This window comes from Aquila chrysaetos, chromosome 5 (genome assembly GCF_900496995.4).
Source record: "Aquila chrysaetos chrysaetos chromosome 5, bAquChr1.4, whole genome shotgun sequence".
In the NCBI taxonomy this organism is placed as follows: Eukaryota; Metazoa; Chordata; class Aves; order Accipitriformes; family Accipitridae; genus Aquila; species Aquila chrysaetos.
In genome coordinates this window covers 37,184,013-37,202,877 of record NC_044008.1, presented here as the reverse complement: position 1 = coordinate 37,202,877, position 18,865 = coordinate 37,184,013, and the positions used below count along the sequence as shown (strand labels likewise).

The 18,865-nt window shown below is 53.2% G+C and overlaps 2 protein-coding genes across 2 annotated transcripts; one reads left to right on the top strand and one right to left on the bottom strand.

Annotated features, from left to right (window-relative positions):
- The first annotated feature begins 11,981 nt into the window (after positions 1-11,981).
- On the top strand, positions 11,982-13,842 carry LOC121233297 (basic proline-rich protein-like). Its single transcript, XM_041123461.1, has 3 exons — positions 11,982-12,469; positions 12,509-13,007; positions 13,085-13,842. The coding sequence occupies exons 2-3, from the start codon at positions 12,617-12,619 to the stop codon at positions 13,840-13,842; spliced, it is 1,149 nt and encodes a 382-aa protein (XP_040979395.1). The 5' UTR covers positions 11,982-12,469; positions 12,509-12,616.
- A 2,232-nt stretch (positions 13,843-16,074) lies between these two features.
- LOC115342138 (F-box only protein 24-like) lies at positions 16,075-16,997 on the bottom strand. Its single transcript, XM_030016034.1, has 2 exons — positions 16,822-16,997; positions 16,075-16,731 (listed from the first exon to the last, which is right to left on the bottom strand). Exons 1-2 carry the CDS (start codon positions 16,873-16,875, stop codon positions 16,459-16,461), a joined length of 327 nt encoding a protein of 108 aa, XP_029871894.1. The 5' UTR covers positions 16,876-16,997; the 3' UTR covers positions 16,075-16,458.
- Positions 16,998-18,865: the final 1,868 nt, after the last annotated feature.

The window sequence follows — 18,865 nt, the reverse complement described above, 5'->3', positions numbered from 1 at the left end:
CTAGAAGGAACCTGTAATTATTACATCTCTTGAAGAGTTGCTGGTCACGATGTTGACTTCTCTGTTCTCGACATTGCTTTATCTGATCAGTGCCATGCTCCCTTCTTTGCTGTGCTGTGTAGCACTTGGTGGTGTTTTGCCTCGAAGAATTGTGACAAAAGCAGTGGCCTTGATCCTAATTTGGTATTTGGGCCCTGCATTTATGCCTTGCCTGTATTTTGGGAACCATCTTACGGAGACACTTCGCAATTACATTTTTTCCCCTTTCTCTTCCAAGAGCCAATCAGTGGAGGAAAGAGAAGGGCACCTTCCCCATTTTCTCCTGTGCGGTATGTATTTTCTTGCTTCTTACAATAACTTTTCAGTATTGTGAGCATCCTTGGGTGAGCAAAATACTCCTATTGGTAATTCTGAGGAATATTGTTTCTGCTTTTTCAAAGGTTAAGCAACTCTTTAGAGAGATCAGCACAGGGATATGACCCAAGGCAGTGCAGTATTAGGTGGCAAGCCACACGGAAAAATCTGAGCAGGTAGCCGGAAAGGTTGTCACCTCTGATGGTCTGGAACTTCCCCCCCGAACAAGTGTGGGATCCTAATGAAGTGACAAAATGTTTGAAAAGAGCATGACCTGGCCCTAGCTATGCAAAAGAGACACAAGTTATTGCACTGTTCGGGGACCTGGCCTGTGCCTACAGAGCACTATTCAAGGCTATTTAGCACCCTCAAGGAGAAGAGAGGGTCTCTGGCTCTGAAGACACACAAACAGACATTGTGGCTAAACCAGAGACCCAGCCCCCAACTATATCAGGTGCCCCTACAGTTGGCTCCAGTTGAGTGTGAAGGAAAGGTATCCCTTCAAAGACCATGCAAGTTACCAGGTCAAGTGGACCACTGCTGAGGGACATATCCAGTATCTGAGGGAATTAGCTGGGAAGACAAATGCCATAGCCTTGAACATACCCACCTCACTGCCTTACTCCTCCTTGCCCCAGCTTTGATTGCTAAGCATGACATCATAATGTATGCAATATCCCTTTGGTCTGCTGGGGTCAGCTGTCCCAGCTATGTCCCCTCGCAGCTTCTTGCCCACCCCCAGCCTACTCGCTGGTGGGCAAGAGTGAGGAACAGAGAAGCCCTTGATGCTGTGCAAGCACTGTTCAGCAATAGCTGAATCATCAGTGCTTTATCAGGACTGGTTTGGTCATAAAACCAAACCACAGCACCCTATGGGCTGCCATGAAGAAAACTAACTGCATCCCAGCCAAAACCAGTGCAGTGAAGCATGTGCTGCTCCTACCATGAGAGTGAGACAACGCAGAGAGTGTTCGGTAACACGGGAGGGGCTGCTGTACCCCACGGGCCTTCAATCCCATCTCTTGAAAACATCCCAATTGCAGCCAACCCCAAAACGCCACCTGACCAGACAGGGTCCCAGTAGCAGAGCCCTGTTGGTGCAGGGGGCAGACACAATATTTGGAAAAGGACTGGCGAGAAAGAGGGTGACTGTTCCTCAGGACAAGGGGGAAAATCTCTCGCCTCCCTGCCCATCTGTGCCATCTCCCTGCTGGCGTCACAATGGACCTTCAAATGATGTGGGCTGATGTCACAGGGGGGTGCAGTGCATCAGAGGGAGGTGTCCCCAGTGCTGGCACTTCCCAGCGAGGCCTGGGTGCTGCTGGCCACTGCTCAGGGACTCCCCACCGCTGTCCTTCGGAGCTGCTCCGCAGCTGAGAACGGGGTCAGGAGGCAGCAGGGATGCGCTGGGGCACCCTCGCTGACAGACAGGAGAACGTCAGAGAGGAGTTCGGCGTGAGGAGCCGGGAAGAGTGTCCCTTCTCCTGAGCTGAGGGCAAGCAGCAAGCTCAGTGGGGGGCTGCTGCACCATGGCCATCAGCTTGGAGCTGAGCTGCTTGTTGCCCACACTCCTGCAGCTCTCTACCAAGGGTGAGGGTTTGGGGAGCTCCTTCCACAGGGGTCGCACCGGGGCTGTCAGCTGTCAAAAGCTGGGCTGTGGGGAGGCTGGACAGGGCTGGGGGCTGTCACGAGAGCCCTGCCTGAGGATTCCACCAGGCTCAGGGGACAAAGTGGCTGCCAGGACTGCCAGGTCCTGGTACTGGGGCTGCCCTGAGTATCGAGGCTCCTGTGGGCAGGGCTCAGTCCCCTCAAAAGTGGGACCATTCAGAGCCAGCTTCCTCTAGGAGCTCCACAGCTATGGCAGTGTTTTTCTGGGCTCTCTGTGTACACCAGCATCTGTCATCCCTGGGGCAAGGAGCTTGCCAAGAGTCTGTGAGCTGTCCAGCCTGGAGCCTGAGACCTCTTTCCCTCGCTTTCCAGAGACCGTGGCTGTCTGGGGAGCTGTGTCTGATTACATGCTGGGATAGCTGAAGCTGGACAAGGTGGGCTGGCATCCTGGTCCCCCTCGCCCTATAGGGCTTCAGTCTTCCTGAGAGCCTGGGCCCTGAGGAGCGATCCTTCCCTGAGCATCACAGCAGCACACCGAGACCACCTCGTGTGCCCAGAGCAGCTTCTTGGCAAACCGGGAGAGAAACCATGTCCAGATCCAGTCTGAGAAAGTATTCGGCACTCCACAGGGCTTCACTCTTCCCTGTGGTCAGCGTGGAGAGACCAAGCAGAGAGACAGGGGATGATGCTGGGTCCATGCCAAGGATAATCCCTGGGAATAAGTCCCAGGAGTATTCCATGTGCTGGAAATGTCCAGGATCTTCCCTAGCCAAGAGATGTTAGCAAACATTTTGATGAGGGGAAAGAAGATGGAGAACTTTTTTTTTCCGAAGCTTTCACTTTTCCTATCTCTAAAGTACTCACTCATCAGCCTTTTTGTCTTTCTCCTGGGCAGGGTGTCCTGGTTGCAGGACTCAGGAACGTCAGGATCTTTGCTGTGGTCCAAGAGCAATTCCATGGCAAATGAGTGGTATTTGTGGCTTGCAGACCCATCTTCCAGCTGGACATTGAATTATGGCTGTGGGAGCTTGCGTTCCCCACAGTGATTATCGCTGGTGAGAAGGCAGCGGCCGTCCTCTGCTTTCCCGCTCCAGGTCTTGGGGATCGTGGGTTGCATGCTTCCTGTTCCTTGGAAAGGGCTGGGAGAAGTAGACAATTGCCACCAAAGGTCAGGGGACAGCTTGAGCTCCCCCAAAACAACTGACTCCCCAAAAGCTGTTTCTGTAAAAGACCTTTTCTCTAGAACTTTGTTATGAATCTTGCTTGGAAATTTTGCCTGCTGTGGCAGTGATGACATTTGTCCTCTTTGCAGACGATGTCAAGTTTGAGCTGCTGGACTACAAGCAGCTATCATGAGCCATCTTCTTCCCATGTCACATTGCGGAGAACTGTGTGCAAGAGTGTCACCCGAGACTAAGGGGACAGACAGGTTCTTTTAGGGATCCTTGCCAGAATGATTACGGCACTAAATCATAGTTATAATTAAGCTTTCTTTTCTTAACAGGATACTATGATTAGTATAGCGCCAAATTTATGAATAGAATAGCACAGGATTTCTACAAGCAGAATCAATGTAGAACAATTTATAAGGAGCATAATGCAGAATTTATAATACAACTGAACTTATAATTTCTAATCACCTGGATCCTAATGTAATTAACTTATGTTTCCTAATTACCTGGACCCTCTGCAGATCAGGTCAAATCTGAGTACATGGTTTGCTGTCTCAGTACAAGAATCCTAATCTGAACTTGAAACCCATATAAAAGAATATGAGTCACTGCCTCAGTCCTCAGCAGAAGCAGACAATGGTGGAGGTGTCCCTGGCCACAGGGGTGTCACAGATCTCACTGTCCTGCAGCAGTTCCAGTCCAAGTTGCCCCCTTAGGACATGTAAATGCTTTTGATTTACAGACAGTGCTCTGTCTATAAAAAAACAGGAGGCAACAGGAGGACACAGGAGGAAAAGGAGATGGAGGCGGCAAGAAAACCAGAAAAAGGAGACAACAGGATGAAACGAGAGGCAGGAGGAGGCAACAGGAGGAGGAGGAAGAGGCAACAAGTCAACAGGAGTCAATAGGAGAAGGAAAAAGAGGAGTCAACAGAAGGACAAAGCAGCACACAGGAGATAAGGGAAGAGGAAGCAACAAGAGGCAACAGGAGGAGAAAGAGAATAAGGCAAGAGGAGGAAATGAGTCAATGGGAGGAAAAAGGTGGCAACGGAAGGAAGAGGTAACATGAGGAGGATAAGGAGGTGGAGGAAATGGGAGAATGAGAAGACAGGAGGCAACATGAATAGGATTGAACAAAAACAGGAGGCAAGAGCAGGCAAATGGAGAAATAGGATGAGGAGGAGGAGCAGGAGGAAGCTGGAGGAGGAAACAGAAGGAGGAGACAATAAGAGTCAACAGGAAAAGGAGGACACAGGAGGACACAAGAGGACAAGGAAAAAGGACATGGAAATGAGGCAAACGGAGGAGGAGGAGGAGAAGGGGACAGGAAGCAACAGGAGGAGAAGGAAGCAAAACGAGGTACATTCAGGAGGAGTAAAAAGGAGGTACGAGAAAGCAACAGGAGGATGTTGATGATGAGCAGGTGAAGTAGGAGGCAAGAGTACAAAACTGGAGGAGGTGGAAGAGTAGGCATCGGGGCAGTAAGAGGCAACAGGAAGCACAGAGAGGAGGACGCAACACGATGCAACAGTAAGAGAAGTGACGAGGAGGAGGAGGCAACAGGAAAAAAATAGCAAAAGGAGACAAGAGGAGGAAGAGGGGAAGGAGGAGGAGAAGGAGGAAGCAAGAGGAAACAAGAGAAGGATGAGGAGGTGGAGGCAAGAGGAGGCAGCAGAAGGCAACAGTTGAGGAGAGGAGGCCTACGAGATGGAGCAAAGGAGAGAGGCAACAGGAGGCAAGAGGGGCTTAGCAGGAAGAGGTACCAGGAGACAAAGGTCAGCAAGAGGAGGAGGAGTAGGAAACAGGAGGAGCAGGAGGATGCAACAGGAGGCAACGGGGAGGGGGGCGGAATTCTGGAGGCAGGAGGAGGACACAGCTGGACACAGGAGGTAAAGGAGGAGGTGGCAAAAGGAGGGAGCAGGACAAGGAGGAGGCAACAGAAAGAGAAAAAGGAGGAGACCTCAGGATGCCAGATGAGGAAACAGGAGGCAAGTGGAAGAGGAGGAGGAGGCAATAGGAGGGCACAGGAGAAGGAAAAAAGAGGATGCAAGAGGAGGACACCAGAGACAAAAGAAGGAGGCGGCAACAGGAGTCAACAAAAAGAGAAAAAGGAGGAGACAATAGGATGAAAGAGGAGGCAACATTAATGGAAAGGAGTGGCAACAGGAGGAGGAGGCAACGGCAAGGAGAAACTCAGTGATGGAGCTGCTGTTAGACATCTGCCTCTGGGTGTGGAGCACTGAACAAGGAGGAAAGGACAGCGAGAAATTAGGGCATTATTCTCTGACAAAAATCAAAGCCATTTGTCATAGTACATACTCACCACAACTTCTCCATTTCAAAGAGATGTATGTTCAGCTCCATTGCTGGAGCTCTCATTGATGCTAGCTGGATGTACCATGAGGAGCAGGACCTCTGCCCACTGACTGCCAAGGAGTCAGCCCTGCTCAGTAGCAGTGGGTTTCTGGGAATGGTGTTGGTCAGAGAGTCAATCATGGTATGTGAATTGGTCAGATGAAACTACACCTTATGTAAAAGTGCTTGTCAGCATCTGCAATCCCATTGCTAAGAAACCACAATCAAAACAGTGTTTGGGACAGAGGAGTTTTTTTGTAGACCTCTCCCCTATCTCACCTGGAGATAGCAAAGTCAATGTATTTTGCAATAGCAACCTCAATGTTTTGCAATACAGGTGAAGACCAGCAAGAGCTTTCAGGGCTGGCACCTTCCTTGTGGGAGAAGGAGCTGACCGTTTGCCTTTTCGGAAACAGGCTCTGCTGAGAACAAGTGCCATGAGACGTTCCATCTCTGGGAAAGCACAGATCCCCAGTGCTGTTGTGCCTGTGAATAGGCTGCCAAGGGAAGGTGAAGACCAGCAAAAGCTTTCAGGGCTGGCAGCTTCCTTGTGGGAGAAGGAGCCGGACGTTTGCCTTTTTGGAAACAGGCTCTGCCGAGGATGAGCACCATGAGATGTTCCGTCTCTGGGAAAGACCACCAACAGCTTTCAGGGCTGGCAACTTCCTTGCAGGAGAAGGAGCCGGCCGTTTGCCTTTTCTGAAAGAGGCTCTGCCAAGTCTGAGCGCCATGAGACGTGCATCTCTGGGAAAGCACAGATCCCCAGTGCTGTTGTGCCTGTGACTAGGCTGCCAAGGGAAGGTGAAGAGCAGCAACAGCTTTCAGGGCTGGCACCTTCCTTGTGGGAGAAGGAGGCGGACGTTTGCCTTTTCGGAAAGAGGCTCTGCCGAGGCCAAGCGCCATGAGATGTTCCATCTCTGGGAAAGCACAGATCCCCAGTGCTGTTGTGCCTGTCCTTCCCCCAGCTTTCTATGCTGAGCATGACATCATATGGTCTGGAATAGCCCTTGGGTCAGTTGGGGTCAGCTGTCCTGGCTGTGTCCCCTCCCAGCTCCTTGTGCTCGCTGGTGGGGCAGGGTGAGAAGCAGAATAGCCCTTGCCTCTGTGCAAGCACTGCTCAGCAATAACAAAAACATTCCTGTATTATCAGCACTGTTTTCAGCACAAATCCTAAACGTAGCTCCATACTAGCTACTGGGAAGAAAATTAACTCTATCCCAGCCAAAAACAGCACAACAGGGTACATGACAGAGACAAAAGAATTAAAAAATGGGGACAGCTCACTAAACAAACAGACATAGGAAGAAAGTTTAAAAGTCAATGGGCTACATGACAAGACAGGAATAACTTAAAGACAGTGAATAGGTTAAAGTAGACATAGAAAGAAAAATTAAAAAGCAACAGGGTATGCAATAGTGAGGAAAGAATTAAAAAACAGTGATACATAGCTTGATAAAAGTAGACATAGAAGGAAAATTTAAGAAGTGATTGGGTACAGGACAGAAAAAAATTTTCAAAATAGCCACAGTGAACTAAAACTGAGAAATATAAAGGAAATTTAAAAGTGATGGGGCAAGGACAGAGAGTAAAAAATTAAAAAATAAAGACAGGGAACTGGATAAAAGTAGACATAGCAAGCAAATTTTAAAAGCAACAGGGTACACAACAGACAGGAAATAATTAAAAAATAGCAATAGGCAGCTTCATAAAAGTAGATGTAGCATCGTGGTTTAACCCTGGCTGGCAACTAAGTACCATCCAGCTGCTCACTTACTCCCCCACAGTGAGATGGGGGGAGAATTGGGAGGGTAAATGTGAGAAACTCATGGGTTGATATAAAAAGTTTAATAATTAAAAAGACATTTTTTATAAAAGTTGTAAGAGGGGAAAAAAAAAAACAAAACAACAGAGAGAGAGGAAAAGAAAAACCAAGAAAAACAAGCAATGCAAATGAAAACCATTGCTCACCACCAACTGAGCAATGCCCAGCTAGTCCCAAGCAACTGGGTACTGGACAGAGAGGGAGAAATTAAGATACAGGGTCAGGGAGACAGATGGGGGAAGACATAGAAATTAAATTCAAAAAGTAACAGGGTACAGGGCAGTGCAGAAAAAATAAAAAACAGGGAGAAGAAGCTGGTTAGAGAGGCATATTAAAAATTTAAAAGGCAACAGGATACTGGGCAGAGTTGGCAGAAGAATAACAAGTTTTGAGGAGCCATACACATAGGTGGGCAGGCAGAGAGGAAGACGGAGGAAGGGAGGCAGGCAGACGTCTAAAGAAGGGTGGCAGAGGTGGGCCAGGATGTAGAGGAAAGGATGTGCAACTCACCACAGCTCCTGGTGCCAGCAGAAGACCTTCACCGCCCCGACGCTTCTCTCTCTGCCTCTGCCCCTTCCTCCTCCCCAGTGCCGGCTGCCCGACCCTCACCCACTCAGCAGCACGCAGCGGACGCCTCAACGCTCCTCATCCACAAGGCTTCCTCGATACATGGCGGCTCACGGATGTAGCCAACAGAAGCTGGGGACAGCTCAGAGGGATCCTTCCCTGCCACAGGGACCGGCCATCCCTTGCTGGAGGCACCTGCCTGCAGGACCCCCTTGGACTCCCTTCTCAGCCAGTTCCCCTCCATCAGCTCCCTCAGGCAGGCTTGCCCGGGCAGCCCCCTTTACAGCTGGAGCCTTCACACCGCAGGGCCAGCCCCATCCTCAGCCTCACCAGCCACACCTGGGACTGTCCCAGCCCCAGCTGGAGCCCATCAGGAACAGGGGCCATTGCCAAAGCCCCACAGCACATCACCCCCACCCCTGCAGCTACCCACATCCAGGGACACAGAAGAGGCAGGAAAAATTTATACATTAATGCATGTAAGAAATCCTGGCAGTGAGTTGGCTACAAGGCTCAGTGCCCAAAGGCAGCAGGACGGGGGAATAAAAGGAAAGAGAAAAGCAGGAGGAAGGACAGAGGGACATAGAGGTGTGCTGTGGTTTAACCCCAGCCAGCAACTAAGCACCATGCAGCCGCTCACTCACTCCCCCCCCACCCAGTGGGATGGGGGAGAAAATTGGGAAGAAGCAAAACCCACGGGTTGAGATAAGAACGGTTTAATAGAACAGAAAAGAAGAAACTAATAATGATAACACTAATAAATTGACAACAGGAATAATAAAAGGATTGGAATGTACAAATGATGCGCAGTGCAATTGCTCACCACCTGCCGATCAACACCCAGCTAGTCCCCGAGCAGCGATTCCCCACCCCCACTCCCCCCAGTTCCTATACTAGACGTGATGTCCCACGGTGTGGAATACCCCGTTGGCCAGTTTGGGTCAGCTGCCCTGGCTGTGTCCTGTGTTAACTTCTTGTGCCCCTCCAGCTTTCTCGCTGGCTGGGCATGAGAAGCTGAAAAATCCTTGACATTAGTCTAAACACTACTTAGCAACAACTGAAAACATCAGTGTTATCAACATTCTTCACATACCGAACTCAAAACATAGCACCTAGCAGCTACTAGGAAGACAGTTAACTCTATCCCAGCTGCAACTAGGACAAGGTGCAAGACAGCAAGCCAGAAAATGGGATGCTAGGAACAAGAGAGGGACAAGGAGCAGGCAAACAGTGTAGAGAGAGAAGAGCAGAGAGACTGAACAAAACAACAGGGATGGAGATGGAGGAATAAATAATAGGAAGCAGGGGAGAGAAGGGGAAGGGACTGGCAGGACAACAAGACAGAGACAGGACAAGGGACAGGGAAAAATTCTAAAGTGATAGGGGAGAAGAAACAGCAAGAATTAGAAAACAGAAACAGGGAGCCAGGTAGAAAATTTTCAGAAAGCAACAGCATACAAGAAACATAGGCAAGAACTAACAAATAGGCACAGGGAGATGTAGAAAGAAAATGTAAGAAGTGACAGGGTACAGGACAGAGAGGGAAGAGTTAAGAACTAGAGACAGGGAGATGGACAGAAGGAAACATACAAAGAAAATTTTGAAAGCAACAGGATGCAAGAATCAAAAAGTAGGTACATGGAGTTGCACAGAGGGAGACGCAAGAATGAAATTTGAAAAGCAACAGGGTACAAGAAACAGGTGAGAAATTAAAATAAGGTCAGGGAGACAGAGCAAGGGAAAGGTAGCAAGAAAATTTAAAAAGCAACTGGGTTTAAGAAACATGCAAGAATTTAAATAGGGATGGAGAGGTAGAAAGTTTCAAAAGTGATAACATACAAGAAACATAGGCAAGAATTAAAAAATAGGGATAGGGAGCCTGACAGAAGGAAACTGTGGTGGGTTGACCTTGGCTGGCTGACAGGTGCCCACCAAGCTGCTCTATCATTCCCTCTCCTCAACAAGACAGGAGGGTAGAAAATACAACAGAAAAGCTTGTGGGTCAAGATAAGGACAAAGAGATCACTCACCAATTACTGTCACAGGCAAAACAGACTTGACTTGGGGAGACTGATTTATTGTCAATCAAAATCAGAGTACGATAATGAGAAATACAAACAAATCTGAAAAACACTTTCCCCCCACCCTCCTTTTTTTCCTGGGCTCATCTTCACTCCTGACTTCTCCACCTCCTCCCCACCCCAAGCAGCACAGGGGGAGAGGGAGCAGGGCGGTTGCAGTCAGTTCATCACAACTTGTCTCTGCTGCTCCTTCCTCCTTCATGCTCTTCTGTTCCAGTGTCACTCCCATGGGGCCGCAGGTCCTGCCAGAAAACCTGCTCCAGTGTGGGCTCCTCTCCACAGCATCACAGCCTCCTATGGGTGCATCCGCCTGCTCTGGCGTGGGGTCCTCCATCGGCTGCAGGTGGAGATTTGCTCCGCCATGGACCTCCGTGGGCTGCAAGGGGACAGCCTGTGTCACCATGGTCTTCACCACAGGCTGCAGGGGAATGTCTGCTTTAGCACCCGGATCACCTCCTCCTTTTCCTTCTTCACTGACCTTGGTGTCTGACAGCTTCTGCACAGCATTTTATTAGCCCTTCTTAAATATCACAAAGGTGCTACCAGCATTGCAGGTTGGCTCAGCTTTGACCAGCAGCAGCTCCATCTTGGAGCTGGAACTGGCTGTGCCCAACATGGGGGCAAGTCCTGGTGTCCTCTCACAGAACCCACCCCTGCAGCCCCTGCCCACACCCCCGCCCCAGCTTGCCACACAAACCCACTACAACAGCGATCGGCTACAGGGCAGACAGGGGGGATTGAAAAGTAGGGAAAGGGAGATGGGGCGGGGGGGAACAGCAATGGGCTACAGGACAGAGAGGAGGAACTAATAAAAAGGGAGAGGGTACCAGACAGAGAGATGGAGAAAAACAAAGATTAGGGATGGGCCACAGGGCAGGAGGAGGAATTAAAAAAGGGGACAGTGAGGTGGACAAGAGAGACTGAGAAATACCAAAACCATTGATAATCTAAAGGGGAGAGAGAGGGGAAATAAAGATTAGGGACACAGAGGGGAGAGAGAGGGGAAATAAAGATTAGGGACAGGGAGTCAGACAGAGAGAGAATGATAAAGACAAAAATGGGCTATGGGACAGTGGGGGAAGAAGTTAAAACATAGGGACAGGGACCTGGAGCAAGAGAATCTAAGAAAATAAAAGTGTATCTAGAATACAGGGCAGAGAAAGGAATTTAAAAATAGAGACACAGCGTCAGACAGGTGAGAGCAGCAGGAATTGTGAAAGGGCTAAAGGGCAGACAGGGAAGAATTAACAAGATTGGGATAAGACAGATGGAGAAAGACAAAGTAGTGATGGGGACAGAGGATAAGAGGGATGGGACAAGACAAGTGCAGAGAGAAAAAGAAAACAGAGGCAGAACAACAGAGAAAAAGAGGGACTTGGAGAATAAGAGAGGGAGAAGTGCAGGAAGAAAGGAAAAAAAAAAAAAAAAAAAGACAGCAGTGAAAGAGAAGGTGGGGGCAGAGAGGGACCGGGATGCAGAAGAGGGGTGACACAGCCCCAGGGGTCCAGGACTCACTGTACCTCCTGCTCTTGGAGCTGCTGGGAGAATTTGACAGCTCAGACACGTCTGTCTCTCTCTCCCTCTCCCTTCCTCCTCTGTAGCTCCAGTTACTTGACTGTCATCCACCTAAGAGAATAGATTGGTGTCTTACAGCTCTTACAATATGAGGCTTCCTAGAAACACAGCCTCACATGCACACACACTGCATGGCTGTACTGTGCTTTTGGTTACGCATACAGACCCTGCCATGCACATTGGTCATTGGATCTGCTGAGGACTATGCTGATCCTTCCTCACCTGGACAGGGAAGCTGTCTCCCGTCTGCAGCTGCTGGCTGGATCCCTTTTATTTTATTCTTCAGCAGCTTTACCCTTCTGTAGCCTCTCCAGCTTCACCTTCAGCAGCTCCTGTCCACAGCCAGTATGCGCTCCGCCTGTCCCTCTGTGCTCCCACACTGCGAGGAGAGGGAGGCCAGGCAGAGACAGCCCACGCAAGCCTGAGGTTGCTGCAGTCAACGGCATCCCCGGGGGACGAACGGACAACCGCACCCACAGCCTGGCCTCTGGGAGAGGGAAAGAGGCAGCAGTGACCGTTATTACCGCAGCTCGACCCTGGCCGGAGCCCCCTCCTTCCGCAGGGGCTTCCGCAGACGCCGCTCGTTCCCCGCGCCGCTGCTAGCGGCACCCACGTTGAGGGAGACTCGAGAACACCGCAGGGCCGGCTTGCTGCCCTCACGACAGGGCTCGGGGGCTGCCTGCGGCCACAGCACAGGCTTCAGGGGAGGGGCTGGAGCTGGGGGCAGCCGCACGGGCCGAGCGGGGCCGGGGGAGCTCTGGCGACTCGGGGAGGCGCCCGCTGGCCGCGCCTGGGGGGTGCGCGCCTCCGTCCCCTCTTCCCTTCTACCGGCGGCTCTCGGGGAACTCCCCGGCGCTGCCCTGGCCCGGCTCGCCTCCGGCGGACCGGGAGCTTGCCGCGGTGGCCGCTTTGCAGCTTCCCGTCCCGGCAGCCCCAGGCGGCCAGCGGGCAGGAGGCACCCCCCGCCCCCGCCCCCGCCCCCGCCGGAGGGGATCGCTCGCCTCACCCGCGGTCCCGGCGCTCGCCCGCTGCCGCCGAGACCCGCGCCCTGCGCACCGCCACGCGGCTCCCGGGGACCGCGCATGCGCCGGAGGGGCCGGAGCCGGCGCGCGAACGCCGGGCTGCCCCACCCGCAGGACGGCGCATGCGCCCGGGAGGCGCGTCCGCACGGCTGGTCGGGGAGCGGGCGCAGCGGGAAGGCCGCGGAAAACCACGCGAAACCGGCAACGCTCCTGAGTCTGACCTGGTCGGACTCCGGGGGCCGCGGCGGCAGCGAGGACTACGGCGCGCCCGAGAGCCACGCTGCTGCCCGGCCGCCGAGTCCGCGGAAACTACAGCTCCCGGCATGCCCCGGGAGGCAGCCCGCCCTGCTGCCTGACCCCGAGGGGACGCCGCTTCCGTTTCCGCCCACCCCCACGCCGGCGCAGCCGCAGTCCCCGCCGAGCCCCCAGCGCCGCTCCGGGCAGCTCCGGCGCGCTCCCGCCGCCGCTCCGGCACGGCGCGACATCCCCCGCCCGGCTCCGGGCAGCGCCCGCCGCCGCCGCTCCGGCACGGCGCGGCCCCGCCCCGCTGCCGCTCCGTGCGTCCGACACGGACCCCGCCGTCCTCCTCGGGGCTTTCCCCGGGACCCGCCGGGCGATTGCGCAGCCCCGCCACGGGGCCCGGTGCTCCCAGCCCCACTGTGAGCCCCCAGGGCCCCCCCCCGGCCTCGGCACAGGCGGCCCCCACCTCCCCCGGGCCACCCCCGCCTGGGACGTTCGCGGTCCGAGGGGCGCCCGGCCCCGCTCACCTTCTCCCGAGGGGCAGCCGCAGCCCGGCCAGCGCTCCGCTCCGCTCCGCTCCTCCCTGGGCGCCCACCGGCCCCGCCGCGGCCCCTCCCCGGCAGCCCCCCCTTTCCAGGGAGGGGCCGTCGCCATCAGCCTCACTGCCCGCAGCTGGGGCTCCTCCAGCCCCCGCCCGCAGCTGGAGCCCAGCAGGAACAGGGGGGGCACGGCCCGACCCCCCCAGCGCCTCACCTCTTCCCCTGGGCTCCCTCACGGCCCCTCGCCCCGTGCAAAGGGAGCGCAAACGCAGCCCGGAGGGCAAGGGGACGGAGGGACGGACGGTGTTTATTCAGTCCTGCGAGCGAGTCCGCTCCGGGGCTCGGGGCCCCCCCGACGCTCCCCCTGCCCCTGGGACACCTCAGCAGTCGGTCCCAGAGCCACGCTCCTCGGTCCGTCGGGGAATGCACAGTTGGTTGGCTGGCTCCTGGAGCGATGGGCTGCTGGGCAGAGGCGAAGACTGCCAAAAACGAGGAGCAGGACACTAGAAGAGAGGAGAAAAGCGGCAGCTGGCTGGACAGCAGGGGTGTAGTGAGAAAGCACGAGAAAGCAGGGAGTGGGTCCCAGAGAGAAGGACGGGGACAGGGAGCCCGACAGGGAGGGAGAAAGAAGCGGCAGGGAGAGAGGAAGAGAGGCAGCACAAAGAGGGAGGGGGAGCAGCACAGAGACCAGCCGGGGAGCAGGATGGAGATGCAGGAAAAACCTGGGATGGGCAGCATGACGGAGAGGGAAGAAAGCAGAACAGGGGCAGGGAGTTGGACTGAGAGAGATGCAGAAAGACAAAAAAGTGTCAAAGAACAGGGCAGAGAGGGAAGAATGAAACAACAGGGACAGGGAACCTGGACAGCAAACGATGGAGGGAAGCGGTGGGGCGGTGGGGTGGAACAACACAAACCAAACCACATAGCTACATGCTACAGGGCAGAGAGGGAAAAATGAAGAAATAGGGACACGGAGCCAGAAAAAAAGAGAGCTGGAGAGCAAAAGGAATAGTGTTATGGTTTAACCCCAGCCAGCAACTAAGTACCATGCAGCCGCTCGCTTACTTCCTCCCCACCCAGAGGGAAGGGGGGAGAGAATCGGGGGGGGGGGGGGAGAGAGGAGTAAAACTCATGGGTTGAGATAAGAACAGTTTAACAGGACAGAAAGGAAGAAAATAATAATGATAATAATAACAATAATAAAATGACAATAATAATAACAATAATAAAATGACAATAATAATAATAGAAGAATTGGAATGTACAAAACAAGTGATGCACAATGCAATTGCTCATCACTCACAGACCGATGCCCAGTCAGTTCCTGAGCAGCAATATCCCCCCCGCCTCCCAGGCCAACTGCCCCCAGTTTATGTACCAGGCATGACATCACACGGTATGGAATACCCCTTTGGCCAGTTTGGGTCAGCTTTCCTGGATGTGTCCCCTCGCAACTTCTTGTGCCCCTCCAGCCTTCTTGCTGGCTGGGCGTGAGAAGCTGAAAAATCCTTGACTTAGTCTAAACTTAGTATAAATTGACTTAGTATAAATACTTGGCAACAGCTGAAAACATCAGTGTGTTACCGACATTCTTCTCGTACTAAATCCAAAATGTAACACTATACCAGCTACTAGAAAGAAAACTAAGCCTATCCCAGCCAAAACCAGGACAAATAGCAATGTGTACAAAAGAAGCGCGGAGGAATTCTAAAATAGGGTCATTGGGGAACCAGAGATAGTGAGATGGAGAAAGGACACATGCGACAGGCTACACGGTGAGAGGGAGGAATTAATAAACAGGGACAGAGAGCTGGCTAGAGAGAGACAGAGAAAGGCAAAAGATTGCACAGGCGACAGGACAGAGAGGGGGAAACTCAAAAACCAGGGGCAGTGATCTGGACAGAGAGAGAGGCAGAAGTAAAATGGGGAGAAGCGACAGGCCACGGGGCAGAGAGGGAGGAATTGATAAGTAGGAACATGGGACCAGGCAAAGCACGATGGAGAATGGAAAAAAATAGTGGTGGGCTACAGAGAAGAGGGAGGAATTAAAGAACAGAGACTGGGATCCAGACAGAGAGACATGGAGAAAGAAGTGGGGGGGAAACACTAATGGGCTACAAGACAGGTAGGGAGGAAATAAAAAATAGCAGCAGGGAGAGAGACCGAGGAAAAAATCCACACAGGCTACAGGGGGCAGAGGGAGGACCTCAAAACTGGGAACAGGGAGCCAGACAGAGAGAGATGGAGATCACAGGGAATAGCAGTGTGTGCAGGAAAAAGAGGAAGGAATTAATAAATAGAGACAGGGAACTGGACAGAGAGGGGTGGAGAAAGGCAAAAATAGCGGCAGGGTACAGGGCAGAGAGGAAGAATTAAAAAGTGGAGGAGTTAAAAAACAGGGATGGGAAGCAAGACAGAATGAGATGGAGAAAGGGACAGGGATTAAGAGCTGGGAAAGGAGAGGCAGAGAAAGAAACAGAATCGCAACGTGCTACAGGGCTGAGGACCAAGAAACTGAACAAGAGGGACAGGGAGCTAGACAAAGAGAGCCAGAGTGAGAAAAAATCCTGATAGGCTCCAGGACAGAGAGAGAGGAATGAAAAAACAGGGAGATGGAGCCAGCCACAGAGAGCTGAAGAAAGAAAAAATAGTTATGGAGTAAGATAATTGACTTATATTTATATACCGACTATGGATAGTAGTTTTTTCCAAATTAGGCTTGAGTCGGACATTGACCAGCAGTTAGGTGGTCGCATTGCTCAAATTAGCCCTTGGCTATTGTGTTGTTATCTGTCTCCCCCAAATCCACATGACTAGACGGACCCATTGTGATCGCCACTGGTGGTTATCACTTGAGCAAGGTTACAGGAAATACAGATCAGGTTGGGGGGAGCACACTGCCACGGTGGGTGCGAAGGGTCGGTGTACATCCTTGATGCCACGGGAGAGGGCCTGGAAGCAGCAGGCCCAGCGGCCGGAGTCGCGGAGGAAGAAGAGGGTCCCGCTATAATCCAGGAGGAGAAGGTGCTGCTGGGCAGGCACCAGCTTGCGGTAGCCATGAGAGGGGGCAGACAGGATGGAGGCCATCAGTGCTCACTGCCAGCGACGGCCCAGGCTCTGGAGTTACAGCCCCTTGGTGTCCGGAGCGGAGGAAACAGGGACATTGTCATCAGCTGGGCAACAAAGTGCCACCACCCCCTCCCTTGGCAATGGCAGGGACTCACAGTTGAGGATGGTCGCCCTCTTGCAGGGCCAGGCACTGACGATGGCGGGGTGGAGAGGGATGCAGAGGTGGCACCAGATAGCCTCACTGTTGCACACCTTGTGGAGGTAGCAGCAGGTCTGGCCTAGTCTCAGCAGGTTGGGCAGTGTCAGGAAGGAGATGACATGCAGTAGCTGTGGGGACAGGGGGATAGCATCAACCCTGGTACCCTCCCTGCCTTGAGGGGAGACCCCATCCCCGCCATCCCCCCCTGCTCAACTCACCATGTCGGGGGGGGGGAAACTGCACGGCAGCCACATCCTCCAGCTCCTCACCATCCTTCAGGCTGCTTTGGGGTTGCTTGGGCTGCGGGGACGGGATGTGGGTGATGGTGGGCAGCCTCACGGCAACCATCACCCCCTACCCATCCTTGTCCACCCCACTGCCATCCTAGTTGCCTCACTGTGAGAAGCCCAGTGGCCCATGGCTGCCGTCTAGTGGCATAGCCATGGGATACTGACTCTTTGTGGGGCAGTGGCTCCCATGGAGACAGGGGTCGCAGAACATGGGGGTGGTCAGTGGGGAGGGAAGGGAGAGAGGGGAGGGATAGAAGGGGGAAAGAGGGGCCCCGAGCCTGGGCCAGGGGCTGCTCGGCCTCGGGGTAGGTCCCACGTGCGCCACATTGAAGCTCGGCCTGGCCACCGGTGCAGCCTACCTTCTTCTCACATGGGTCTTCACCTGCATGGGTGGGGAGGGCTGTCACTCTCCTTCCCTGAGGTGATGCTGCCTCGGATTGGTCCCCTAGGCTGTCAATCTGCTCTGGTTTGACACCTGCCCTTCCCTGAGGGCTGCCTCTGATTGGCCCCCAGGTGGTCAGGCTGTCCAGGTGCAGTTCACCTGAGGTGATGCTCTCTCTGATTGGCCGCCTGGGCTGCCACTCTGCCCCAGTTTGAGGACCACCCTTCCCTGAGGTGATGCTTGTTCTCCTTGGCCCCCAAGGTGGTCAGGCTGCTGTGCTGCATTGCCTGCCCTTCACCAGCGTGGTGTCATCGGCAAACTTGCTGAGGGTGCGCTCAATCCCACTGTCCATGTCACCGACAGAGATGTTAAACAGTGCCCGTCCCAATACCGACCCCTGAGGAACGCTGCTCCTCACTGGCCTCCACTTGGACATCGAGCTGTTGACTGCAACTCTTTGAGTGCGACCATCCAGCCAATTCCTTATCCGCCGAGTGGTCCATCCGTCAGATCCATGTGTCTCCAATTTAGAGACAAGGATGTCATGCGGGACTGTTAAATGCTGTGCACAAGTCCAGGTAGATGACGTCAGTTGCTCTTTCCTTATTCACCAATGCTGTAACCCCATTGTAGAAGGCCACCAAATTTGTCAGGCATGATTTGCCCTTAGTGAAGCCATGCTGGCTTCACCAATCGCCTCCTTATTTTCCTTGTGCCTTAGCATAGTTTCCAGGAGGATCTGCTCCATGATCTTGCTGGGCAGAGAGATGAGACTGACTGGCCTGTAGCAACCCATGCCTTTCTTCTTTCCCTTAATAAAAATGGAGGTTGTTTCCCCTTTTCCAGTCAGTGGGAACTTCCCTGGACTGCCACGACTTCTCAAATATGGATAGTGGCTTACCCACTTCATCCACCAGTTCCTTCAGGACCCGTGGATGCATCTCATCAGGTCCATGGACTTGTGCACCTCCAGATTCCTTAGATGGTCTCAAACCTGATCTTCCTCTACAGTGGGCAGTTCTTCATTCTCCCAGTCCCTGCCTTTGCCTTCTGTGGCTTGGGCGGTGTGGCTGGAGCACTTGCCGGTGAAGACTGAGGCAAAAATGTCGTTGGGTACCTTGGCCTTTTCCGTGTCCTGGGTAACCAGGTGTCCTGTTTCTTTCCGGAGAGGGCCCACATCTTCCCAAGTCTTCCTTTTATCACCGAAGTACCTATGGAAGCTTTTCTTGTTGCCCTTGATGTCCTTGGCCAGCTTTAATTCTATCAGGGCTTTGGCTTTCCTCATCTGATCCCTGGCTGCTTGGACAATTTCTCCGTATTCCTCCCAGGCTACCTGTCCTTGCTTCCACCCTCTGTAGGCTTCCTTTTTGTGTTTGAATTTGTCCAGGAGCAACTTGTTCATCCACGCAGGCCTCCTGGTGTTTTTGCCTGACTTCCTCTTTGTTGGGATGCATTGCTCCTGAGCTTGAAGAAGGTGACCCTTGAATATCAACCAACTTTCTTGGGCCCGTCTTCCCTCCAGGGCTTTATCCCATGGTACTCTACCAAGCAGATCCCTGAAGAGGCCAAAGTCCAGGGTAGCGAGCTTGC